The sequence below is a fragment of the Dromaius novaehollandiae genome, chromosome 1 (assembly GCF_036370855.1).
Source record: "Dromaius novaehollandiae isolate bDroNov1 chromosome 1, bDroNov1.hap1, whole genome shotgun sequence".
NCBI classification, from domain to species: domain Eukaryota; kingdom Metazoa; phylum Chordata; class Aves; order Casuariiformes; family Dromaiidae; genus Dromaius; species Dromaius novaehollandiae.
The window spans coordinates 207,365,272-207,390,852 of record NC_088098.1 but is presented as its reverse complement, the minus strand read 5'-3'; the positions used below and the strand labels follow the sequence as shown (position 1 = coordinate 207,390,852).

Below are 25,581 nucleotides of genomic sequence, written 5' to 3'. Positions count from 1 at the left end.
CCCGGCGTCGATAAAAGGAAGCTGCTGCACAGGCGGCGGGCCGGGAGGTGTCGCCTGCCCGGGCAGAGGGCTTGGGGCCGGCGCTGCCTCGCTCCCGGCTGCGGAGGGCGCCGGCGCCGCCCTGCGGCCGCCTTCGCGCTGCGGCTGGTTCGTCCCCGCTCGGCACCCGTAGCCGCGGCGCGGGGCGCGCAGGCGCGGCGGCCGGGGCCGCGGCGGAGGTCGCGTCAAGATGGCGGGGGTGCCGGTGGTGCGGATCAGCATCGAGTCGGCGTGTGAGAAGCAGGTGCAGGAGGTGGGGCTGGATGGCAGCGAGACCTACCTCCAGCCGCTCTCCATGTCCCAGAACCTGGCGCGCCTGGCGCAGCGCATCGACTTCAGCCAGGGCTCCGGCTCCGAGGAGGACGAGCCGGGCTCGGCCGGCCGCGCCTGGGCCGAGCCGGGCGAGGCGGAGGATGAGGAAGGTGAGGGGCGGCGGGCCTGCGGCTCCGGCCCGGGGCCTGGGCTCCCTTGGCGGGCTGGAGGTGCTTGGCTTTAGCCGCACCGGCGCTTGGGCCTGGCTCACCTTTCCAGAGGGTGGCTGTGGATCAGATCAGTGTTGGTGACAGCCAGCAAATTGCAGTGATGGAGAGGAAAAGGGTAGATCATCGGTCTTTTTCATGCTCTTATTGCCTGGCAGCGGTTTAAGAACCAGCCTTACACCATACCTTTTTTACAAGCCTTTATTATGTGTTTTGTTTTTTGTTTTTGTTTTGTTTTTCTTAGGGTTGGTAAAGTTTCAGCCATCCCTCTGGCCTTGGGATTCAGTGAGGAACAACTTAAGAAGCGCCTTGACTGAGATGTGCGTGCTTTATGATGTTCTCAGCATTGTCAAGGATAAAAAGTTCATGACTCTAGATCCAGTTGTGCAGGATCCCCCTCCTCCAAAGCAGGTACAGTGCAGCTTATTGCATCGCTCATGCAGAATCAGCAAATGGCTGAGGTTGGAAGACAATCATCTAGTCCAACCTCTCTAGTCAAGCAGGGTCACCTACAGCAAACTGCCCAGGACCCTGTCCTGACAGGTTTGAATATCTGCAAGAATGGAGACATTCAATCACAACCTCTCTGGGCAACCAGTTTCAGTGCTTAGTTACCTTCACAGTAAAAAAAAATTTTCCTTAGATTCAGACAGGACTTTCTGTGTTTCATTTTGTGCTTATTGCCGAAATACGGAAGATTTTATTTCACTGGAACTTCTTTTATGTAATAAGTACAAAACTTAGTAAAATATTCATTGCATTGTCCTGGTACAGTGTTATGGGTCAGTGGAGAGACTATGAAAGGGACACAAGACTGGTTTCAAAGGCCTCTTTGCTGAAGCTGAGTCAAAATGCTCCTTGTGGCCATGTAACACTGACATGAAAGTAATTTCAAATAAGCTTCTGAACATCTAGTAAAAACTGTTTATCTGTCATTGTCACTGCAGGTCACTGTCAATCAATTTCTACTAATAATAATTTTTGGAGAATTAAGATATAAGTAGCTTTTTCTTTTCTTGCTACTAGAATCCTCAGTTTTTACAGTTAATATCAAAAAAGAAGTCGTTAGCAGGAGCAGCCCAAATCCTGTTGAAAGGAGCAGAAAGATTATCCAAATCAGTTGCAGAAAACCAGGAAAATAAACGACAAAGAGACTTCAACTCTGAACTGCTGAGGCTAAGACAACACTGGAAGCTGAGAAAAGTGGGAGACAAAATTCTTGGTGACCTCAGCTACAGAAGTGCAGGTATATAGTAGTATTTTTTCAGGAATTAATATTTTTGGTACTTAGAAAAGTAGAAATTGAATGAATTTATTAAAAAAAATAGATAACAATAAGATTGTGATAATTATGAGAAGGGGAGGAAACTTGTTTTATTGTGAGAAGTATCTTTTCATCCATAACCTGAGAGAGTGATTTTGAAGGCCAAATGTTTAGAGTATTAATAAAGATACTGTTAAGGAGCAGTTCTGCATTGGCAGTGGGGTTGATCAGTTGACAGACCTTGTAAATCTTTGGCTTTTATCCATGTTTAGTCTATAAAGAATTAAAAAAAAAATGAGTATCTTGCATTTTTTTCCTGAGTGAAGACACAGATTCAGTATCCGAAACTGTACACTGCTGAGAATTGGTACTGGGCCTGCCAATACATTACTAAATGAGTTACAGTAGGACAAGGTAACCCACCCAGAGTTCTGGAACCAAGTATGGAATACAGGATTGAATACAGAATCTCACCAAAATTAATGTGTAGGTAGAATGCAGACATTTAAACTAGCCTATGCTAGGTAGGGTCCTAAGGCAATTGCCTAAAAGGCAATTTAGGGTGTTATAAAACTTCTTCATTAACACAAGATGAGTATGTAGCCTGGAATATGCCCCCTTTTAGATGATTCTTTCTAAACTAGATGAGCTGTGCCTTACATGTGAAAGGGATGCAACTATGTCAGATGTAAGCATCTGCTTCTGTCAGCCCCACTGGAGTGAATGGCTGCGTGGTTGCTTTTTACAGGCTCAGCACTGTCATAGTTTTAAGGCTGCGCGCCAAACAAACAGTTTCACTTCAAATCAATAAGTAGGTATACCTTTAGCTACCTACTGGCAAAAATTCAGGCACTGAATCTTTTTTTATAACCAAATAACTTTCCTTCCCTACACCTACTGACGTGATTTTAAAACACTGTTGTTCTATAATTATTAAATACTGCTTGCAAACTTACTACATAATATTACACATCGCACACTGGAAGACTGAGATGCTGCTGCACTGAACAGAGCTTTCTTATTTACGTATATCTTTTAAGAAGTAGTTTGAGTCAAGTGCTAGTAATACCTTATGCAAACTGTGAAGATTTGGAGACTATACTCTAGTTTGAGAAGAATATGTATTTAAGGGCTTTCTTATTTGCAGAAGATGCTATATAGCATGTATGTTCTTCTTTTACTAGGTTCCCTTTTTCTTCATCACGGCACTTTTGAGGTGATAAAGAACACTGACATTGACCTGGATAAAAAGATACCTGAGGACTACTGTCCTCTGGATGTTCAAATTCCAAGTGATTTGGAGGGATCAGCCTATATAAAGGTTTGTTAGAACTTTAATAACATGGTGTGGGTTTTGTTTTGTTATTTGTACACTTGCAATAAAGAACAAACAGCAAATAACCTTCTTTTTTACAGGTTTCTATTCAGAAACAAGCTCCAGACATTGGTGACCTTGGGACAGTTAATCTCTTTAAAAGACCCATGCCAAAATCAAAACCAGGTATGGCTTTATGTTGTTTTCTGAGCACATTCTCAAGAAATATGTATGCATATGATGTTTATTTGAAAACACTTGCATAGAGCTTGAGGGAAGAGTGAAAAATAATCTTCTCTTGTTCTTATTAAAGTAAAATTCTGTTTGTAGGGTGCTGCTCGATTTTGGAAACAAGACACTTTCAAAGTGTTAGTAGTCCTTCAGTGTTTCATACGTGTTTACTCTGTTTTTGAAATAAAATTCTTAAAACTTTATTCAAAATATCTGGAGCACCTTCTGACAGTCACTAAGAGCTTGAGCACATAACTGAAAGTAAACCCGGTTACTTTGGTTCAGCCAGTTGTAACAACCCATTAGCTCAACTGAACTAAATGACCATCTGTTCACTCTCAGTCTTGTCCAAAATACATCATTTGTTGCTGTGGCTCACATGTTTTCTCTGAATTTGAGACTGTGCTGGCAGCATGGGCATTGACTACAACAGCTTACCTGGCAGAGAGTAGCTTGATTCTTTTGAAACATGCCAGTATCTGAAGCTGTTAATTTTTGGATTATAAACTAATCCTTAACTGTTTAGGATTAAAAAGAACTTGATTTTGGCAGGATTTTATTTCGCAGTGGTCTGTAACCACAGTTGCTTGTGCTGTTTTGAATATAGACAGTATGCAGTATTAAGTAGATGTTTCACATGGCATTCAGTGTACGATGTAGAGTTGGTGTATTATTCAGACCAGAATTTTCAAGAATTTTGGCCTACAAGAGCAGGCAGCTAAATTTAACATTATTTGGTGGTTCTTTGCAGAGTGAATTTAATAAAGCTGCAACTCACGAAGGCAGGGCTTCTATGAGCAATGTTCACAAGATACCTGAAAATATAATGTGCAGTTCCAGAAGGCAGTAGCAGTTCACAACATATGTAGATGTAAAATCTGAGTAAAATTTACTAGCATTTTCTTTATGCTTTTGTTTCTTTCTTCACGTCTTTATTATGCTTGACTGTGGCAAAATTCTGAAAAGATTCAGTTTGGATAGAAGATGCTGACTAGCTTATTATTTTAGCTGATCTGTTTGTTTGATGCCCTGTAGTTACTGCTCAGTACCTGACATCTGAAAAAAAATAGTAGTTCCTCTTTACTCTTTTCTTCTGAAAAAAATGATTTAAATTTTTCAGGTTCTCCCCACTGGCAAACAAAATTGGAGACTGCACAGAATGTTCTCTTATGCAAAGAAATTTTTGCCCAGCTGTCACGAGAAGCTGTTCAAATTAAATCACAAATTCCTCACATTGTTGTGAAGAATCAGATCATCTCCCAGCCTTTCCCAGGTAGAAGCTTTTTAAGACTCTTCTTGTCCTAAGAATATGGAAGCAGAGGATTATTTACTTAAGTCCAGACTGAGATTCTGATCTGTGTGACTTTTTTAGGAAAGAGTGTTAATCTCCTTGTTCTTCAAAATTGTTGAAAAATGGGATTTCCCTGAATTCTGAATATGAATTTTCTGAGTAGTCATAGAAAAATCCAACTAATTCACTTTATTTTCTTATTTATTCATTTTTTTATTGTTGTGTGGATTTCATGAGGTTTTTTTATTGGTAGTATTTAAAGTTGTCCTGTCAGCTGTAATGCTTTGTGCATACTGCAGTTTGGAGCTCTGCGTAAGTCATTGCTCCTGAATTACGTGCAGAGCAAACTTAAGATTTAATTTGGGTTAATGGGCCTTCAGAAGAACTAAGGCCAATACTTTTCTATGACAATGGTTAAGTAGCATGAAGACAGCTCAGAGTTGGCTGGTGAATCCTCTCTTCCTACAAGGGGTGTGCAAGCGAGTATATCATATGAAGACTATATTTCTGGATTGCTAAAAATATATATGATGGTAAATCATTCCTTCTGTGTGTTATCTTTGGACTCTCCTTTTTTGTGCGTGATTGAGTCAGAGACACCAGATGTGAAATATGCCTGTTCAGTTAGTAGTTGGCCTGTCAACACTTCAGTGACTAGCAAGTCTTAGCTGCTTTTGGTGCTGTGTTCTCAGACATCATTGGTGGATTCTTCTCTGAGACCATGAATACAGTTGTAAAACCAATGAGTCTAAAAGGTGAAGGAGAAAAAGTTCATGGTAATCTGCTTGAAAATTGTTAGTGTTCTGTTTTCTTTATTTTTTTCTTCATTTGCTGTGTACAGGTTTGCAGTTGTCTATTTCTTTGTGTCACTCTTCCAATGACAAAAAATCACAAAAATCTGCTTCTGAAAAACAGAATCCAGAGGATCATCTGTATGTTCTGGAACATAATTTGCATCAGCTTATCAGAGAGGTAATGCATTTATGGTGAAGTACTGAAGAGGTTTGTTTTTGGTTTTGCTCAGAGTTTGGCTTAGCCTGTGACAGTGTTACAACAACAGAATGTCACTAGAGATCAGTCATTTCTCTCTATTTGTGTAAGACCTGTGGTTCACTTCTAATATGTGGGAGTGATTAGGGAGTTCCAGGTGTGCTTCCATGGAACCCTAGTTCTGGACTTAACCTCAGGCCCAGCTACTCACTTCAGAAGAGCAGCCATTCGATGTTTTTTTTCAGTACAGCTCATTAGTCTCCCTTTTTCATTTGTGTCTAATTACTGCTTGTCAAGTACTTAAAACGAGCATCTATTCAGACCGTATTCCCATGAGGAATGAACAATCAGTTATCGTAATAACTCGCTTCATTTGAGGGCCACTTCTGTGCTTCAGTGTTGTAGATTTTCTTATAATCTTTTTTTAATCTAGTGGAAGGATGTGGTGTAGAAGGTTGGGAATATGTCTGTTAAGGTAAGGGAGTCCAATTTCAGATGTCTAAATGCTTGTGAAACCGTGGTCTGGAGAAGATTTATCTCCTAGAGCATGGTTCCACAAGTCGTATAGTCATGGGGAATAGTCCAGTGGTTTAAACACTGAACAAGGATTCATGAGTTTTTGGCTTAGTGCCCAGCTCTGCTGCAGATTTCCTCCCATAACTTTGAACAGCTTGCTAAATCTTCTTGCACCTCAATTTTCATCTCTGAAGTGCTTCCTTTACTTCTGTTTGACCAGTCTGTCTGTCTCCAGAGACTTATTCCCTGAAGCTCTGGGGTGCGTAGGAGCCATACTGCCAAATTTTTGTTGGCTTTCACTTTGCAATTCTTTTTTAATAGCTTTCTCTTTACATTAAGTTTTGAAAGACCCACACAAACTGGGAGAGAAAAGTGTAAGTGTAAAGCTGGCTATATATAAAGTGCTGTCAAATGCATAAAGCAAAAAAAAGAAAAAAAGAAAAATGCACTTTCTGAACACTTTCTGAAACACTTAATGTGTGAAATAGCATATTGTAGTATACCTATTACTCTTTGAAGATTTATCATTTGGTCACTTTCTCTTGTAACAGCTGGTTTTTCTTGCAGTGTCACAAGCAAACTCTGAGCTCAACAGTGATGCCACATCCAGCTAGTGCACCTTTTGGCCATAAGAGAATGAGACTAGCAGGACCCCAGGCTTTTGATAAAAATGACATCAGTTCTTTACAGTCCAACGAAGGACTTCTGGAAAAGATAATAAAGCAGGCAAAACATATCTTTTTGAGACGCAGGTATGTCACACCTCTTCTTATTCAAGTCACAATAAAATGTATCATAGTGTAGACCACAACTGATTGTTTTTTTTCAGTGTTCTTAAAACTAGCTGCTTTTCTTTCTACTTGGCTATTAAAGTAGATTACTTTGAGATCTGTTTGTTACAGTTATGACACAGACTGCTGTCCCTACTTTTCTTAAGGGACTGCATAAATCTGTTTTAATATTCTCTGCTGTGCAGTATTAAAGAAAAATCAAATAGCCAATACTGAATTATATAATTTTAATATTCTGCAGGATGCATAGGAAATAGAGTAAACAAGTGTGCTTCATTTGCAGTTCAGGTGCTCAAATAGATCTGTGATCTGCATGGTTCTGTAAAATTTGCATATTTTTTTTTGTATGCCACAAAATCAAACTAATAACCTACTCGTTTCCTTTAAGCAAAGATAACTGCATAAACTGTCTAGATTATTGTGGGTGGAACATGTCCTTCTATTCCAGAACTGCTCGAACTATTGACAGTCTGGCCAGTCGTATTGAGGATCCTCAGATTCAGGCTCATTGGTCAAATATAAATGATGTTTATGAATCCAGTGTTAAAGTTCTAATAACTTCTCAAGGATATGAGCAGATATGCAAGTAAGTGTGAAAATGCATGTATTTTTCTACTTGTGGAAGCTTGCTTTTAGACTACAATGACAGAGTATATTAAGGTTGTTTCGTTACAGGTTTAGATCCGGCTTCAGACAGACCACTAAGAGTGTGTTATTTTTATGTGAGTGTTTATTTGAAGATGGTATGACTTAAAAGCAGGGTTTACCTGTAAACACTGCTTTCTGGATGGTGGGGAGAACAGCCACCATCAGAAAGCTGTTCACCCACCTTACACTGCATTTAATGAAGAAACTTATTAAGCAGTTAACCATAGCAGCTCTGGGTTTTTTGTTGTTGTTGTTGGTTTTTTCAAAAGAAGGAGTCAAAGCTGAAAGTGTTTTTTTTTTTAAAGAGGGATTTACTTCAGACTGAGATACCTGGATTTAAAGTACCTTTGGATGTGTTGGATTCTAAGCTTCCAATCTATTCATGAAGAGCTAGTCAGTGCTCAGTCCTAGCTTGATTACACAGGCACTAAAACATGGAACTAGCTGGAATTCATGCTATTAATTATGCACACTGTCACTGAAATAGGAGGTTTCATGTTCCGGAAACAAATGTCTGCATATTGACCAGCAGTGAAATAACTGATGTGTAACAGTGGATGAACTGGTTGCTTCAGCTTCATTTTTCCACTTAGAGCAGTCCTCTTTGGCTCTTTCTTCACTGGAACAGATGTGTTCATTGGTGTCGTCTCCAGTCTCAGTCCCAGGGTACGGTGCAGTGGCCAAGTCTTGACCGCGGAACAGAACAGGCCCTGGATTCGTGTCATTTTCCCATGCATCTCTGAAGGGAAACCTAGTCATATTGGCAGGGAGGAAGTTGTGAGGCACTTCAGCAGGTTCCTTGGCCTGAAAAAGCAGTGCCCTGAGTCTGGGAACCTGCCACACAATACACCTGTCCTGCAGTATAGAGATAGCTGCTGTGGTGACTGATGAGACTGAAATGTTTGGGGTCACTGTTGTATTCCACAGGCTTTGTACCATCTTCATTTTAGAGTTCTTACTAGTTAATGGGATTCTGTGTTCTTAGAACAAGATAACCTGTTTTCTTAAGTGCTGTTACACATTTTCAATAAATGTCCGTCTTGTCTTCAAAGATCCATTCAACTACAGCTGAATATCGGAGTCGAACAGATCAGAGTAGTGCACAGAGATGGAAGAGTTATTACATTGTCCCATCAAGAGCAGGAACTGCAGGATTTCCTTTTATCTCAGGTAGACTCTTATACATTGTTCTTTCCTTTGTTGTAGTATTTTGGGGTACAGCAGTTCTGTTTAAGAGGTTAGAATCTTCCCTTTATCTCTGTAGAAAATGTTACAAAACTTCAAAGAAAAATATTGCAAATAGGAAGGTGGATGACTAAATTTTTCAGTCTGTGTATGTACTGACTTTAGCAACTAGTACTTACTAGTGCCAGTTTTTTTAAGGTCAGTAGTATTAATCAGGGTTTTTTTCCTCTTTAAAATACATTTGTTTGTGCTACTTATCATGGGAGCACTAAGATTTTTGCTGACTTCAGAAACAGTCAGTGAGAGTCATAGCAGACAATAAGTTTTTCATATATTAAACTTTTTATAGCCAAATCCTATCTGGAGTAGAGATCTTAATGGGCCCACAATTACTGTCATTTCAACTTTGTCTTGTTAACGTTCACTTTGCTTTAGCCGTTACTAAATCAGCTGATATTTGAATGAAGTTGTGTTTCTCAATTGCTTAGAGCAGGCTGCTGGTTTTGTTCAGAAGTGACAGTCTCCCTAATAGGCATTATAAATAGTCAAAATTTAGGTCTTTGGTAATAGTGGCTGGCCTGCTGCTGTTACGTGAAACTCCATGACACCCCCCCCACCCCCCCCACCCCCCAAAAAAAACTAGTTGAAATGGATTCTTCTGGGGGTATTGCTTTGATCAAGTGTTTTCAGACTTGTTCATGGAGAACCACTTGGCTGAACAGTGCTAGTTCTTCCTTGTTAAAAGACTTAAATTTTGATAAGGAAAAATATTAGCTCTTAGAAACTGTGCAGTACTTACACTTGAACAGTAGTGGGGATATCATGCATCTGAGTACCTCAACTTTGATTTTTCCGAGTTTGCCATGATAATACTTATTCTTGCAAATAGAGCAGAGGTCTCTCCTCACTTCCAAGAAGAAAGGATTGCTTCAAAATCCTGTTTGTAACACTGATAAGTTCTTGAGACCTACATAAAGGTTTTGGTTTATTGAAAGCAATACTTAAATAAAATGCAAAAGCCCATATGCCTATCAAAGATTTATCCAGCTGTGTAGCCTGTGTGTGTGCTTAATACAGTGATCTTCTCTGTCTGCAAAGGAACTATTCTAAGGCACGTATATTGCTTAAGCATTTAAAAAATATACCCTCAGTTGCTTTGAAACTAGAGAACACATAACACAGTCACTTTTATAAATATTACTGGACAGCAGAATTAAAAAGATGGGTAAAACCAACATGTAATTCATTCTTTGGTGCAAATATTAAAGAGAAGACAAACCTTTGTTATCTTTCAGATGTCACAGCATCAAGTACATGCAGTTCAGCAGTTGGCAAAAGTTATGGGATGGCACGTGCTGAGTTTCAGTAATCATGTTGGTCTGGGGCCAGTGGAGAGCATTGGCAATGCATCAGCAATAACTGTAGCATCACCGAATGGAGACTATGCCATTTCAGGTATGAATTCTCTTGCAAATGTATACAAAATACACAAATGTATGTATTATATACATTTATATATTTATACATGTATTTATAATATCTAGAATGTATATACAGGCTTTGTACGTCTGCTTATAAAATCAGTCTCAAAACTTTTATAGAATATTTTACTATAAATTATCATTATTCTAGAAACAATCTCTTTTGCATATTGGATTGACACCTAAATAGAATCAGTACTTTGCCAAGTAAGCAACTTAATGTAACCATGGTATATTACCTTATTATACAAGCTTGAAAATATTTCTTAAAATTATCATAGAAAAAAGTAATTGCAGAAGCAGTCAGGATCCTGAGAGAAGGGAACAAGGCAGATAGCAGGATTACGGGCCTGGACTTTAGGAGAGCAGACTTTGACATCTTCAGGAATCTGCTTAGAAAAATCTTATGCAATATGGCCTTTGAGAGAAGGAGAGTCCGGGAGAACTGGTTGATTTTTTTCAAAGATCGTTTCCTCTGTGCTCAAGAATGGTCCATCCTGATATGCAGGAAGTCATGCAAAGGTGACAGAAGGACTGCATGGGTGAATGAGGAGCTCCTGGCTAAACTCAAACATAAAAGGAAGCGTAGAAGAGAGAGAAGCAGGATCAGGTGATCCAAGAGAACTATAGAGACACTGTCTAAGCATGCAAGGATGGGGATGGGAAAGCCAAAGCACATCTGGAGTTGAATCTGGCAAGGGACATGAAGGCCAGCAAGAAGGGCTTCTACAGGTATATCAGCAGCAAAAGAAAGGCTGGGGAAAATGTGGACATGCTGTATGGGGAGGGAACCTGGTGACACAGGACATGGAGAAAGCTGAGGTACTCTGCCTCTCTGCCTTTGTTTTTACTGGTAAGATCAGCCTTCAGGAGTCCCAGGTCCCTGGCCCATGGGAAAATCTGGAGCAGGGAAGACTTGCCCTCAGTAGAAGAGGATCAGGTTAGGAAACATTTCAACTGATGTACACAAGTCCTTGGGGCCTGATGGGATGCATCCATGAGTGCTGAGGGTGCTGGCCAGTGCCATTGTGGGGCCACTCTTGAGTATCTTTGAAAGGTCGTGATCATCAGGAGAGATTCCTTAGGACTAGAAGAAAGCAAATGTCACTCCTGTCTTTAAGAAGGAAGAAGTAGAATCCAGAGAAATACAGGCTGGTCAGCCTCACCTCATCCCTGGAGAGGGGATGTAAAAAATAATCCTGGAAGTTATTTCCAAACATATTAAGGACAAGAAGGTGATTAGGAGTAGTCAGCATGGATTTATGATAGGGAAATCATGCCTGAGCAACCTGATAGCCATCTACGATGAAATAGCTAGCTTGGTGAATGAGGGGAGAGCAGTGGATGTCATTTATGTTGACTTTAGCAAGGCTTTTGACACTGACTTCCATAACATCCTCATTGACAAACTGATGAAGTTCAGACTAGGCAAGTGGACAGTGAGGTGGACTGAAAACTCGCTGAACTGCTGGGCTTGCATGACACGATTAGCGGCACCAAATCCAGCTGGAGGTCGGTCACTAGTGGTGTTCCCCCAGGGTTCAGTACTGGGGTCGATTTTGTTTAATGTCTTCATTTGTGATCTAGATGGTGGGTCAGAGTGTGCCCTGAGCAGATTATACAAAACTGGGAGGAGTGATTGATATACTAGGTGGTTGTGCTGCCATTCAGAGAGACCTCGACAGGCTGGAGAAATGGGATGAAAAGAACCTCATGAAGCTCAGCAAAGGGAAATGCCAAGTCCTGCACCTAGGGAGGAATAACTCCAGGCACCAGGACAGGCTGGGGGCCAACCAGCTGGGAAGCATTTTTGAGAAAAGGACCTGGGGGTCGTGGTGGACAACAAGTTGACCATGAGGCAGCAATGTATGCTTGAGGGAAAATATTGTGGACTACGTTAGGCAGAGCATTGCCAGCATGTCAAGGGAAGTGATCATTCCCCTCTACTCAGCCCTGGTGAGGCCACACCTGGAATGCTGTGTCCAGTTCTGGACTTTACAGTACGAGAGACATGGAGCTACTGGAGTGAGTCTAGTGCAGGACCACAAAGAAGATGAAGGGATTGGAGTATCTGGTATGTGTAAAGACAGGCAGGGAGAGCTGGGACTGTTCAGTCTGGAGAAGACAAGGGTTGAGGGGATCTTATCGATGTGTATCAATATCTGATTGAGGGAGTAAAGAAGATAGAGCCAGACTCTTCTCAGTGGTGCTCAGTGACAGGACAAGAAGCAAAGGGCACAAACTAAAATACAAGAAACTTTATAAGAAAAAGCTTTTTTGCTGTGAGGGTGGTCAAACACTGAAACAGGCTTCCTGGAGAGGTTGTGGAGTTTCCATCTGTGGAGATACTCAAAACCTGACTGGACACGGTCCTGAGCAACCTGCTTTAGCTGACTCTGCTCTGAGCACGGGTTTGGACTAGGCAACCTCTGGAGGTCCCTTCCCCCCTCAGCTGTTCTGTGAGAAGGTCTGAGAAGACCTTCCAAATGTAACGTAAAAACTTTATGTACATAATATAGACTACAGAGGTAGTTGCTTCTGGGTCTGGTTTTTGATCTAGATTTGTTACTTTCGGTCAGAGCATAAGGTGTCTGTCCCCTGTGCTTTCAAAATCTGAAATGATGTTGTGGTGCAGTTTTCATCCCTTGCTAACTAAGTTTGATTATGCTCTTCGGGAAAACTAAGCATTAGTCCCTAACTGCTTATTTATTTATTTAAAAAAAAAAAAAAAGCCCACTCCCACCAAACTTGCAGAGTTTTATGATGATAAAAGCAACAGAAATACAAAGTGTCTTCATTCCTGTGCCTTTGAGATAAATCCACTAGGAAAAAAAAATTACAGATTCCTTTCAGGAGAATTAGTACTTTAACAGAGTGGTAAGCAATGCATCCAAGGTGAGACTTGTCAAAAAAAAAACACAAAAAACAAAAAACAAAAAAAAACTTTGGAGTTCTTGACATCATTGAGGGGAAGAGAAATGCCTTTAAGGTTTTTTGTTTGTTTTTTTATTGTATTATTTCTCTGTTTCCTAACCAAGAACATGCAGTGCTAAATCAACAAGAATCATGGGGGAAAAGTGGGCAATCGGAGAGAGCAAATGCAAAGATAAAACCTTTAATAAAATAATGTATGTAAAGAGAACTTCCCTTGTTTATTTCCAGCATGTTTGTTATTGGCTAGACAGTAATGTATAGCATACATGAAGAGCAATGTATAATATGAAGAATTTCTGAAATGTAAAGTGCTCATAAAAATCTCTGTTCATCACAGTGCGTAATGGTCCTGAAAGTGGCAGCAAAGTTATGGTTCAGTTTCCACGGAGTCAATGCAAGGACCTCCCCAAAGGTGATGTACTGCAAGACAACAAGTGGAACCATCTTCGGGGGCCATTCAAGGAAGTGCAGTGGAATAAAATGGAAGGTCGCAACTTTGTATATAAAATGGAACTCCTCATGGCTGCCCTAACTCCATGCTAATAACCCATCAGCTTCTCCTTGGGGGCTTTAAATTGTCACTACTATGTGAAGGATAGCTGCCAGCGCAACAAAGGGAAACGCAGCTTAGAGGGCAATACAAGAAAGAAAAAACAAATTAATTTCCTGTACAGCTATGTCCATTGTAATGTTTATAATAAAATGTTCTCAATGACACATAAAATATGGCTTTTTGAAAAAGTTCCTTTCAGTTAAAGTTTAAAAATAAAATGACATTAATTTACTGTTTCACACAGAGTTCAAACAGTAGCGAAACTGTATCTTTGGAGATTGCTCTGTGTCTGTCTAGAGTAACGTTATATCTGGGTAATTCATGTAGTTTTCTTCTATCAAGTCAAATTTTGTAGTTCTCTGCTGCATGAAAGATGTCTGCTCAGAGTGACCTCCTCCCCCCGCCCCCAAGTGTTTCTCCATAGATCTTTTCAGGCATTTCTGAAAGAAGACTCTTAGAATTGAGTTGTGCTATTGATAAGCTCTGGGTGGCTTGTCTTGCAGGGAATGTCTATCCTGGAAGATAGTGGACTTGTCTGATTTAGAAGTGGGATAAAGGAGGAGAAACAGAGCACCTTTATCAAAAGTTAAGGTTAAAGAAAACTTAAATTCAGGCAGCAAGTCCTCGCTGTGTGTGACATTCTTGATTTGGGGTTCATGTGCATTGGTGTGGCCTCTGGGTCACCTACTCCATTTCTTTTTTTGAGAGAAGTATTTAATTAAAGATTTGAGTGTTACAAAATCACAGCTTGTGGCAAGCTTCCTACCTTTGGTGGCCACAGATGAGTCTGTGTGGTGTCAGCTACTTTGGTTGTGATTTCTGTCTTTGTCTTTTGCAAGCACGTTAGAAGGAAGGGTCTTTCTCTGCTTATGCAATTCTCCTGACAGTTTGAATTTGTGGATAATTTTTTTGTGAGAGTTCGTGACTGGGGAGAAGCTGGGAACTTACATGCAGTACAGCTTGGATTGCTACACTCATGCTATTCTTTTTTCTGCCCTGATACTGGTTATCATCCAGGACATCATTTGAGTTCTTAAAATAACAAGGAGGTCATGTGACTTGTTTTTTGGTTGTAATTGTAGCTGCCTTGTAGTTTCTATTAAGGTGTTACACAAAGCTTTTCTTTTGTTTGACAATTAATTGCTAAAGGTTTTCTTGAAACCTGTCTGTAGAACTGGTTTAGAATTATGTTTGTATTATGTGTTTATAAGGGGTGTGTGCATATATATGAGAACTTTTTACATATGGCAGAGCAGGTTTGAACTGAATGGTCATATTTCTATGGTACTATGTTCTTGAGCAATAAAGAATAGCTACAGGAAATATGTATATTAAGCAGCTGCTTGTGGTAAGCTGCTGTTGTTCAGTGTGTATTCAAAGCAGCTATTGTGCTTACGGTAGTACTTGCCAGTATGGAACACACGGTTATTTCAGTTCCTTGAAGTACTTGCTTCTGCCTAACTGAACTATGGGAGAGAAGAGATGCTGCTTTCAACTTCTCATAAACTGTCTTGGATAACTCTTGAAAATGACAAAATACCAGTTGAAAATAGTGTATGTGTCTCTTTGTCTTCTCGAAAGATGAGTGAATTGTATGCAACATTTGTGATGCTTGTTCCCATATTACATGGCTAGTAGACACTGAAGGATTGCAGGTACAAAGAGGAGTTTATACTTACTGAACAGTGGGTGGAAATTCATCTGTTGTGCATCTGACTATAATAGGCCTGTTTTGACTGGCAACACAACAAATCTCTCACTCAATTAGAAGATAAGTATATAAAACCTTTGTCCCCTTCTGAAAAGAGCTAACGGATCCAAGAGGAACACTTCTCTTGTGCTGCAGACATTGCCCAAAGGATTAGTAGTAAAGAGACTGCTCAAGATTTTCAGGCTTGGATGCAAAAGCATTGTAAAATATGATTAGAGACCTTGAAAGTCTGACTTTTAAAAGCGAGAATTCCTGTGTGTTCAATGCTAATGGAAAACAGACTGAATATTAGACTCCTAATTTAAGAGAGAGAGAATCTTGAAATTCTTGGTAATATGCCTTGAAATGTATGAAATGGAGACATTAATGGATGATTAAGACCATTAGATTGATTGCCAAGGCAATCCTGTGAACTTGGACATCTCTTTTAATTAAAGCTTAAATGCAAAATGCCTAAATTCCTTTGATCACTTGAAATGTTCTAAATATTAACTTTTGCTGCTGTTCTGCATGGAGTTTATGATGGGAGTAAGAATCATTACTAATTTCTAAACTTCAACCTTAACAGCTTGCTATAGAATTTCAGATATTTCGGATGCTTCCCATCTAACAGAAGATTTAACTCCAGACTGCTTAGCCTTATGTTTTTTTCTTTTTTAGTCAAATATTACTGACATTATTAATGCATATTGAGAAAAATCAAATTCACAAAATATTTTATAAGTGACCCTATGTACATAGAGTAAAGCATGTTAAATTTTGCATAAAACTTGTAGACTGTGTCTGTAAGAAAAGTAGTACAAAAACTAACTGTACCCTGTGTCTTCACTGAATGTTCTTTTGAATCCCTGTGGTTTGCCTAGGATGTTATGACCTAAAGGCAAGATTGGTATCAGCTAATAACTAAGGTTGGGTGCCTGAAATTGCAGGCTGAGAGAGGTTGCTAGCTGAAGACTTCTTTCTGCTGTATTTTTAAATATAAGAATTTTAAGTGCTCATTTACTACTTTCATCCTAACTTTTAAATGCTGTACAGAGCACTTAAAACTACCCTTACAGCAAAACTTTGAAAGGTCACTCATGTCTGTATACATTTCATGACTTCTTCTCTTGACAATTACAGTATTCAAGTAAATATTAATAGCTAATAGTGGTGTTTCCTTTAAGTAGCACTTTTCATATCTTTTTAAATATGTCTGGCAGTGGCGTGTGCTGTTTACTCAGCCTGATGAATAACTTCACATTCAAGTTTTAAGATTTAGGAATTAAGAAACCAATAATCTAAAATAGATGCACAGGAAAAAAACTTTCATAGTGTCCATATGCAGTATGGATATCCTACCAAGTACTTTCAAGTTTGGTGATTAAAACAGACATGCTCTCAGCTCCTTCTGTGTCATCAAAACTTATTTCAGTCACAGATACAAAGATTAATAGTATACTTAAAGTGAGGAATAGGAACAAATTGTTCTTTTGCCAAGCTGTAGCTGGGGTTTTCCTACAGTTCCTCACTCATTCTGACCTCTTCTAGATGTGGGAAAGAGCAACCAGCTGAATGAGGCACTGAGCTGATGCGGGGGTGAAAGGCCTTTTGCTCTACTAATGGCCGGTTCACTTGCAGATGACTTTTTAAAGGTATTGTGTGTACTGGGCGCTTTGGAAAAAGTTTATTTGGCACCTGTGAGCATTGTTAGGCACCTAGTGAGAATTTCTTTGTCTTTACAAATTAGCCCATAGTATGTGTGCACCTGAGCACAGTACTCCCCAGAACAGGGGGAGAACTGTGTCAGCTTGCCTTGTAAAAGCTTTAACAAGCAAGTTAAATTATGGGAGAGGCAGTAGCAGCAGTTAGGCTGGAAGAGCTGTGTGGCAGTTTACAGACACAGAAGAATCCACAGTCTCTTTCAAAATATATTTCACACTGCAAAATTCTTCTCTTTACAAAAATAAACCAGGATCATTTGAAGCTTGGACAATTTAGTGCTTTTCTGCTCACAAAAGCAAATGTTATTCTACCCAGCTGATTTGCAGTTGGAAAATTTAAGCGCAACACAGACTCAAAAAAAAAAAATGCTGGTTAGGTCACTTTGTTTCATTACAAAACAGGAAAGCAAATGTGGCTTCTCTCAGCACGAGTGATTTCAGGACTGTGATTGTAAATACTAAACTTCAAAATGATGCTATGTTAACTTCTCTTACCAGGTAGGCTGTTCGTCAGTGGGCTAAGTTTGCAAAGAACTCAACATCTTTCACAATAAAACAGTTTATTCTCCCACCCTGGTGGTGTGGTGCGTCAGTATTTTATCTGAACAATCTAATTGCTATAGGCAGCGTCATCTTCAGTACCTCTGCATGGTTCCTTATTTAACAACCTTCCCTAATAAAGTCATAAAATGTGTGTTAACATCCCTGGGCAATGTAAACAATTGAAAAAGTAAGTGAGGGAACTTTGACTAGCTCGGCATCGTTTCAAGTTTTGCTTCATGAAGAGTTACTGCTTGTCTTCAGAGCTTCAGGATTATGCCCCAAAGTAGCAGCATATGCACAATAAACAGGACTCTATCCTTGCCATTTATTTTTTTTAATTTAATACTGTAATTTGATAGTAAATTTATTACATTGAAGAAAGCTAATTACTGTCCTCTCTGTAATAGGAGACTTGCCATAGCCAAAATACAGATGTCCTTCAAGACCGTGATCATTTCCATTATGTTTTGGTATTAGAAGCATGGCTGGTTGGTTGTTCTAAACATGGTAGAAGCTGTAGATTTTATTAATTAACCACAAAAATGTGTTCATGCTCAGCCATGAAAGCATGTTCTCTTTCACTTTAACCTTCACTAGTAGAGCCAAAATCTTAACAGGTAAAAACAGCTCCATCACTGCTGATTTCATATTAATTAGCTTTGCACGTCAAGATGTTTCTAAAATAGTCACAAACACTTTACCTTTTAGGTTTCTTCTCGCTTTCCTTGCCAATATTTTCTCTTGAGGTAGAATTGTAATTTTTGTTATGAAAGGGTTCTTGGCTAACACTCAATGGTTTCCAATTCAATCTCTTCAGTTGTACTTGCTGCAAATAAAAGGATAATTTTATTGATTGGCAAATGGATTGACAAATGGATTCCAAAATTGTGTGTCAATAGCTGAGACATTGTGAACTTCTTAGTATTTGTTCAAACTTACTCATCTACAATTAGAGAACAATTATAGTATTTTTAAATATGAGACATCTTTTCAAAACATGTAACTGTATAAACAGTCCCTCACCATCCTTAAAGTGACACTGGTTTCTTCCAAGACGAGACTAAAGACACCACCAAAACTAATTTGAAGTCCGTAGGGCTGATCCTTTTTCCTTTCTTCAATGACTATTGAAAGGAGGGCTCTTCTAAGGTGGAATTGGAGGACAAAAGTTAGGTTCCTGCTTTGAATCGTGTTTTGGGTAACTGTTCACTGACTATAGAGGAGGTATCCAGAATTTTATTACACCAAAAGTCTGCCCACCAGGTACATTTGATTCACACTATGTAAAACTCTGGCTCTGTAGGAACATCGGCTTTAACTTTTTCAGAAGGAGAGTCTTTATCTGAACAGAAGCCTATATATTGTGTCATGGCATGCAAATTTTCAGCAGCTATAGAAACTCGTGAACTATGTGTGCACTGTGAAAACTTCAGCAGGCCTTAGAGCCGTAGCAGTAAGAGACAGATAGGAAGAGACAGCCTGGGCCAAATTCTTCTCTTCTCATTGCATCTGCAGAGTCAGGAAAGACTATGGGCCCCAAGGCGAAGGATTCTTGGAGTATCTATGTTGGTCTGGAAAAACATTGGTATTTCAGCTGCTTGTCGTAACAGTTAAGCAGCACTTCAAGAGAAGAAATACAGACTACAGGGCAAGAAACCACTAGTGGATCTGCACTTATAAAGAAGGCAGGTAAATGCCTGAAATATTTGGAAGTGGTGAAAGAAACCTCCCATTGCAAGGAGGAACTGCTGTGTCTACAGCTTGAGCTGAAGCCCGTAGCTTGGCATCTTGCTTTGCTGCTGGGTCAGTATATCCCTGGCTTTGGCTTGAAAGTTTCTCTACTAATGCGTGAAAGTTCCCTTCAATGCCTACCTCATGTTCTCTCAATCTGACTATAAATAATACTTTTTTGACTGATTTCTTGTTTTGGCTTTTGTTAGGAGTCTAATTTTGGTATTAGTCTCTGCTCATTGAAGGTAGCAGATAAATCGGATGAGAGGGCAGATTAAAGGGAGCTTAGGAAGGAGGGTGAGCAGTGCTGTCCTCTGTAAAGTGAGATGGAGTCCACTCACAAGGGCTCTTTGGGTATTTTGCACCAGGAAATCTCCTTCTGTTGCAGACACTGAGAGCATTGCTGATGCTCTTGCTTTTGGTTTATATGCTGTGACACTGAAGCTCTGGCCTTTTCTCCCAAAGTTTTGCAGTTAGCGATGTTGTAAAGTTTTGGGTTGTGATGTGAAATGTGTAGGGCTGATGTCCTGCGGACCTTTTTGGACCGAATACCTATGACAAGATAACTCAACTGAGCCCTTCTAACCTTGTTTCTCTGTGTCACTGCTTAGCACTTTTGTGGCTCTAACCATGCGTGAAAGTTAGGCTCAAAATTCAGACCTGAAAACCCCATACCTTGACCGAATTCTTAGGGAGATACCTGTTAGTTTGTGTGTCGTCTTCTGGAATAGATGCAGGGATTTGTTACACAGCCACATGAAGCAGATCAAAATGGCAGATACCCCAGTGAGAAATGCAAAGAAAACTGCTACAAAATGTAAATCTTCATAGATAATCTCTGCAGGGAGGACAGAAAAATGTAGTATTATAAACTGATTATGAGCAGATTAATGTTTAAACACAGGGTAAAACCAAGCACTCCTGTCTAGCTCATACCGTAAACATTGACTACGATGGTCCCATAGATGTTGGTTCCATACTCCTCTGTTACAGTGACAAAATAGTAGCCAGCATCTCTCACGCCCACGTTCAGGAGCTGTATAGAGCCATTTTCAAAAACAGTCACTCTGTCCTTGTAGACTGTGGATATGTTAACATAATTCCCACTTTTCCACTCAACAATTTTTGTGGTGCCCCGGCTCGACACATGCTTCCACTCAATGGTGGCGACACCTCTGCAAGAGTATTCAACTGAGAGGAGGATGTTTTGTGCCACTGTTGCATTGATGTTGGGTTGTGGGACACGTAACGATACTCCTCCGGGGGCTGAAAGACAAAGGAGGGCAATGAGCATGGAGGTGATGTTGCAGCAAGCGTCATGGGCAGGGTGTGCGATCAGCCTAGACACGACAGCTAGCGTTCAGCCACTGCACAAATTTTGGGTGGCATGGGACAAACGAGCGCCCTACGTAGACTCTGTAATCACTGATACAACCTTCTCTGTTGTCAACAGAGGAGATAGATACTAGCTAAGGCTGGTATTCATCTTGTTTCAGTATTGGCTTTCAGAAAATCATGCATTATGTGCAGTCTAGAAATTAGGAAATGCTCCTTCTTTAGCCTGTGGGAAGATGGGTACCTCTGGGGGGTAGGTCATCCCATCCATCTCAGCAGTGTGTCTTAGGAGACGATGGGTTATCCTCTGCAGTCTCTATCTCTCTCCTGACCACAGAAGGCACATGCATATCTAACTTATAGATACACAGTTTATTTGGTTATAGTTCGGAGAAATGTTTCTGCCTTGTAGGACATGTAATTGTACATATTTCAGTATACCCAAGAGAAGATGGTTTGGAAGAATCTTTTGGGGGAAGAGGGGACAACATTTTCTGAAAACTCTGACCTTAATTACCTCTCAAATTGAGATGTGGAATTCATCACTTGCTTTCATAAATCTCACCTTTAACACATTTTAACTATCAAATTCTGTGTGTAGATATATGGGAAAAGTAGATGCTGTGTTTGCTTCATAGCTTACAATGAAGATCCCTGTTATAGGTACTCCCTGCCACTGCACTGCACTCTCAAGTCCCAGCACCCGCCGCTTTCCTCCGGGGTAGACATGCTGTCTGTGGTGAGCAGCCCTCACCTCCCATCTCTCCCTCCCATCTCTCCTACCCTGCTTTACCCAAAGTCAAGATGTTTCACAGTGGTTTATTTACAACTTAATTGCCAGGCAGCTAAAAATTAAAACAATCTGGAGATGGCCTTTATGTTTCTGAAAGTCAATTATAACATCCCAGTTTAGGTGGGCTTCAGAGAGGCTAAGTCAACCTAATGCCCCCCCTAAAAAAAAAGAAAATGAACATTTTGAAGAAATATGACTACAAAACCTCATTTATTTACCTTATGCCATGGATCAAGAATCATGCAGATAAATATGCATCTTTTGTATTCATCAGTAACTGGCTTTCCTTTGAAATCCTGCATTTAAATTGCAAGCTTAATTGCCACGGCCAAGGTAACCTATTATGTTAATTGATTACCATCCTCCAAAAGCAAGAACCGTAGCAGGCTTAAGTATATGAAGACTAGGTGAGGAGTTCATCATGTTTTCAGGATGAGAGAAGCATAGCTGACTGTTGGTGATACCGAGTGGATTGTAAATTAGTAATGATGTGTAATCAGTCATTTGAGACAACAGCAAAATGTAAGTGAAGTAAAAGCAGCCAGTTATATGCCAGTGCAGATGAATCACAGATCATCAAAGGTGCCCAGTTTCACATTAAGCTAGGCACTCATTTTCCAAGGCAAGAATGGATGCAAAAGTATATTTAATTCTTACACAGTTCCCACGGATGTGATTATGGAGCTGTTCGTAACCCTGTTGACCTGAACTAACCAGTGTTTAATGCAGTTTAATGTGTAACTGCAATAATTCTGCTTACCTGTGGGGGTTTTTTTTTTTGTATGAAGATTTGGATGAACACCAAACATCCAAGTTTCAATAGGCACGCATATTTTTCTAATTAGTGGCATGTTTGAGAGACTTGGCTGGAGACTGAAATCCAGTTATCTACCCACAGAAATCAAACCAGACACAAGCCAGATAAAGCACAGAGTACGCCTTACCTCTGAATATTTTTTCCTGGTTCAGCATGGACCAGCTCAACAGCTCCCTCTGACTGTTTGAGCAGCCTGTCTGCCATTGCTGAATAGAAAAATAATGCTTGTTTTCAACTGTCTGTAACCCAGAGGTCAGAGAGCGCTGGGTCCTGAGCTACACCGAAACTGCGCAAAGAAAGCGTCTCTGGGGGAGCCTCCCTGGAGGTGCCTCCTGGAGGCGGTGCAAATTCGGGAGAATGTTAAAGAAGAGAAAGAAAAAGATTTCCAGGGGAAAAAATGTTTTTTAAAAAAATCTTACTTTCCCCCCCGGCCAGAAAGCTCCACAGCCACCGCAAATGGAGGGAGAGATGGGTAAATGAATGACAAGCCAACTCTGCTCCATTTGGGATCTCTACCAGAATTTAGTGGAGTAACACAGTATTTGGTCTGCAGAAACTCTGCTGGTCAAGGTAATGTATAATTTGGGGGGGGGGGGGGGAAAAGGAGGTTGATTATCAGGTCCTGGCGTGAGGGACCAGCACAGGAGAAAGCCCCAGCCCCCATACTGTTATTAACCACATGGCATTGGGGATTTTTCCAGGGTAACACTCCTGGAATTAGCCCTTCAGGGCTATCTTGGCATGCTCGCGTTGCCTGGTCCCTTAGCAGGGACACCACGCTCTGGGTAGCCCATCTTCAACTAAGCTGTGGTTTTGTTTTGACCACATCTGCACAGGAGACCTATGGGGAAGATTTCTGCGACAGCTGGATAAGCAGAACAGACGGGGACTTCGGCTCATTGCTGCAAACTGTTCTAGTTGTTCTTTCTGTTACGCGTGTTTGTTTAAAGACTTTTTGCTCTACTTCTGAGTGTGCGTGAGCCAAGTGTCTCACCGCAGTGCCTCCTTCATGCTCTGATAAAGGCATGGCTTTGTTTCGAATGTGTGATTGCAAGGTAAATATAAAAAATTCTTCCACGAGTTGCCATCACACTATTTGCAAACATTTGTTATGTCTTTTTCCAACCTGCAAAGCCAAGTTTGGCAAGGCAGTACCTAAACATTGGGAAGTATTTTTAATATGCAGTCCGCCTACCTCACCTGAACCAGTCTAATCTGAGCAGAGCTGCATCAGCCTCGAGAGCAAACATCACACCCGTGCGCGGCTCGGCGTGCAAGGCCACCACGCTCACCCCCGTTGCAAAACCAGCTCCTCCGTGCACAGCAGTGCTCCTGCACCAGGAGACGGGAGGACGCCAGCGCCGCTCCGAGCGCAGCAGGTTCGTGTCTCCGGCCTGCTGCAAACACCGGACTCTGACCTATTCCTCTGGCGGGGAGTCAAAACCGGGAGCGCTGGCGTGTTTGCCAGAGCCTGCCATAGCAACACAGGGCAGGCTCGCGGCGAGCTGGGCGAGTGGACGGAAAAGGGCTCTGTCTGTGCAGAGCAGTAAAATGAAGCCGAATAAAATGCTATTGATTGGCGGCGGAGGGACTTTGGGGACTGTTCCTCCATCAGTGCTTGTCACCGTCCGGCTTCTGCATCACCTCGGTGAAGAAGGAGCGACATGTCCACCCCCGTCCACCCCACCGGCGCGCTCCCCACCCTTGGTCCCAGGTGCAGATGCTGGCGGCAGCCTCCCCTAACCCTGCCTTCACCAAGGCGACCGTGGGCCGTCCATCTGTCCGTCCACGTGCCGTGCCATCCCCGCTCGCCCCGCGCGGGGCCCTGTGTCCAGAGTCACCTTCTCTCCTCACCGGCGGCCACATCCCTCAGCTCGACTCCAGCCGTTCAGGCTCGATCTGCTCTGCGTTTTCTCACCCCCTTTTTTTGAAAAGCAGGGGCAGACCCGCGTCCCCGCGGCCGCCCGTCCCTCGGGGAGCACCGCTCGCCCTGCCGCGGCCCGTGCACCAAGCTGGGCAGCAGCCACGGCCGGCGCCCCTCGGCTGCCCCATTGCCCGAGCACCAGGAGACCCGCCGCCGGGCACAGGCCGCCCAGACCGGCAGCGCTGCCAGCCTGCAGAGAGCAGCAGCGCCCGCGCCATTCCCTGCCGCGCGGGCACACGCTCACGTGTGGGGCACACGCGTGGGGCACGCCTGGCCACGCTAACAAGGGGGGCAGAGCCCTCGCCCCCTCCGCAGCGGGGCAGCGCTGAAGCTTTGCAGCTGGGGCTGAAGGCAGGGCAGGTCTCCGGGCTCCCCGAAACCCCCCGCCGCCGGCGCGCACGGGGGCCCGGGACACGCGTGGGGCGCAGCCGGTGCAGGGGGCTGCACGCCAGGAGCACAATGGGGGGCTGAGAGGGCGCGGAGCCGCCGCCATCGCCCGGTCCGCACACTTACTCTGCAGAGCCCACCCGGCCGCCAGGCAGAGGGTCACGGTGCCCGCGATGACGCCCCGCCGCCGGCAGCCCTGCGGGGGCCTCATCCGCCGCCCGCCACAACCCGCGGGCCTGCATTTAACCAGCGGCACGGGGCGGTGCCGGGGGCTGCCGGCCGCCAGGCCTCTTCCTCCTCCTCCTCCTCCTCCTTCTCCTCCTCCTCCCGCAGCCGCAGAGCCGCGGCGGAGGCCGGTGAAACACGGCTTCCGCGGGCTGCGGGCTGCTGCTCGCTCCCCTCCCGGCCTTGCCGCCCCCCGAAGCGCCTCTCCTCGCAGAAACCCGCGACAGACCGCCTCCGGGGCAGCCTGATCCAAAACGCGCGGGTGCCCCCGCGCTGCAGGCCCAGCCGGCCTCGGGGGTCCCCGAGGGCCCTGACGGGAGACGCTGGCGAGGGGCCCAGCGCGGCGGGGCCTTTGGTGGCTCTTCTCCCTCACGTTCCCCCCTTCTGGCATTGCCCGCCCGGGGCAATGAGCAAGGCACCTGCGGGCGCCGGGCGGGAGGAAAGGGCCGTCCGTGCCCGTGCCAGGAGGAGGGCGACGGGCTGCTGCAGGCGGCTGCTTCTCCCGCCTTGCTGTACGGACCGGTAGAGACGTCGCGATGTGTTTCTGGACGGAGATTGAGATTTCTCGCCCGAGCGGATGGTGCCCTGCCGGGCACCGGTGCGGCGGTCTCTGCTCGCCCCGGACAGCCGGACGCGAGGGAAGCGGGAGGCCACCACGAGGGAAGGAGGAGGCCACCGCGGCACTTCCCAACCGC

The 25,581-nt window shown here is 42.8% G+C and overlaps 2 protein-coding genes across 7 annotated transcripts; one reads left to right on the top strand and one right to left on the bottom strand.

Annotated features, from left to right (window-relative positions):
- Nucleotides 1-31: 31 nt before the first annotated feature.
- On the top strand, nt 32-16,261 carry MED17 (mediator complex subunit 17). 2 transcript variants are annotated; one of them, XM_026109206.2, is made up of 12 exons: nt 32-461; nt 763-929; nt 1,545-1,764; nt 2,967-3,103; nt 3,199-3,283; nt 4,449-4,601; nt 5,461-5,591; nt 6,693-6,877; nt 7,365-7,502; nt 8,617-8,734; nt 10,045-10,204; nt 13,502-16,261. In XM_026109206.2, exons 1-12 carry the CDS (start codon nt 230-232, stop codon nt 13,705-13,707), a joined length of 1,932 nt encoding a protein of 643 aa, XP_025964991.1. In that variant the 5' UTR covers nt 32-229; the 3' UTR covers nt 13,708-16,261. The 2 variants fall into 2 exon arrangements, with proteins under 2 accessions (XP_025964991.1, XP_064361192.1); XM_064505122.1 differs by lacking the exon at nt 13,502-16,261 and adding an exon at nt 10,739-10,871.
- Nucleotides 5,508-24,994, bottom strand: VSTM5 (V-set and transmembrane domain containing 5). 5 transcript variants are annotated; one of them, XM_064505133.1, is made up of 7 exons: nt 24,788-24,986; nt 20,342-20,671; nt 20,106-20,243; nt 18,376-18,500; nt 10,029-13,584; nt 9,549-9,716; nt 5,508-8,842 (listed from the first exon to the last, which is right to left on the bottom strand). In XM_064505133.1, exons 1-4 carry the CDS (start codon nt 24,870-24,872, stop codon nt 18,457-18,459), a joined length of 597 nt encoding a protein of 198 aa, XP_064361203.1. In that variant the 5' UTR covers nt 24,873-24,986; the 3' UTR covers nt 5,508-8,842; nt 9,549-9,716; nt 10,029-13,584; nt 18,376-18,456. The 5 variants fall into 5 exon arrangements, with proteins under 5 accessions (XP_064361203.1, XP_064361201.1, XP_064361204.1 ...); XM_064505131.1 differs by having other exon boundaries at nt 5,508-8,822; XM_064505134.1 differs by having other exon boundaries at nt 5,508-8,790.
- Nucleotides 24,995-25,581: the final 587 nt, after the last annotated feature.

What these genes read in the sequence shown, in the direction of transcription:
- VSTM5 (XM_064505133.1), bottom strand. Translation starts at nt 24,872, where the DNA reads ATGAGGCCCCCGCAGGGCTGCCGGCGGCGGGGCGTCATCGCGGGCACC. An exon ending in GGCCGGGTGGGCTCTGCAGA is followed by an intron (nt 20,672 to 24,787) that starts GTAAGTGTGCGG and finishes TTTGTCTTTCAG; the next exon opens with CCCCCGGAGGAGTATCGTTA. An exon ending in GACGACACACAAACTAACAG is followed by an intron (nt 18,501 to 20,105) that starts GTATCTCCCTAA and finishes TTTTATTTGCAG; the next exon opens with CAAGTACAACTGAAGAGATT.
- MED17 (XM_026109206.2), top strand. Translation starts at nt 230, where the DNA reads ATGGCGGGGGTGCCGGTGGTGCGGATCAGCATCGAGTCGGCGTGTGAG. An exon ending in CATGCCAAAATCAAAACCAG is followed by an intron (nt 3,284 to 4,448) that starts GTATGGCTTTAT and finishes TAAATTTTTCAG; the next exon opens with GTTCTCCCCACTGGCAAACA. An exon ending in TGCATCAGCTTATCAGAGAG is followed by an intron (nt 5,592 to 6,692) that starts GTAATGCATTTA and finishes TTTTTCTTGCAG; the next exon opens with TGTCACAAGCAAACTCTGAG.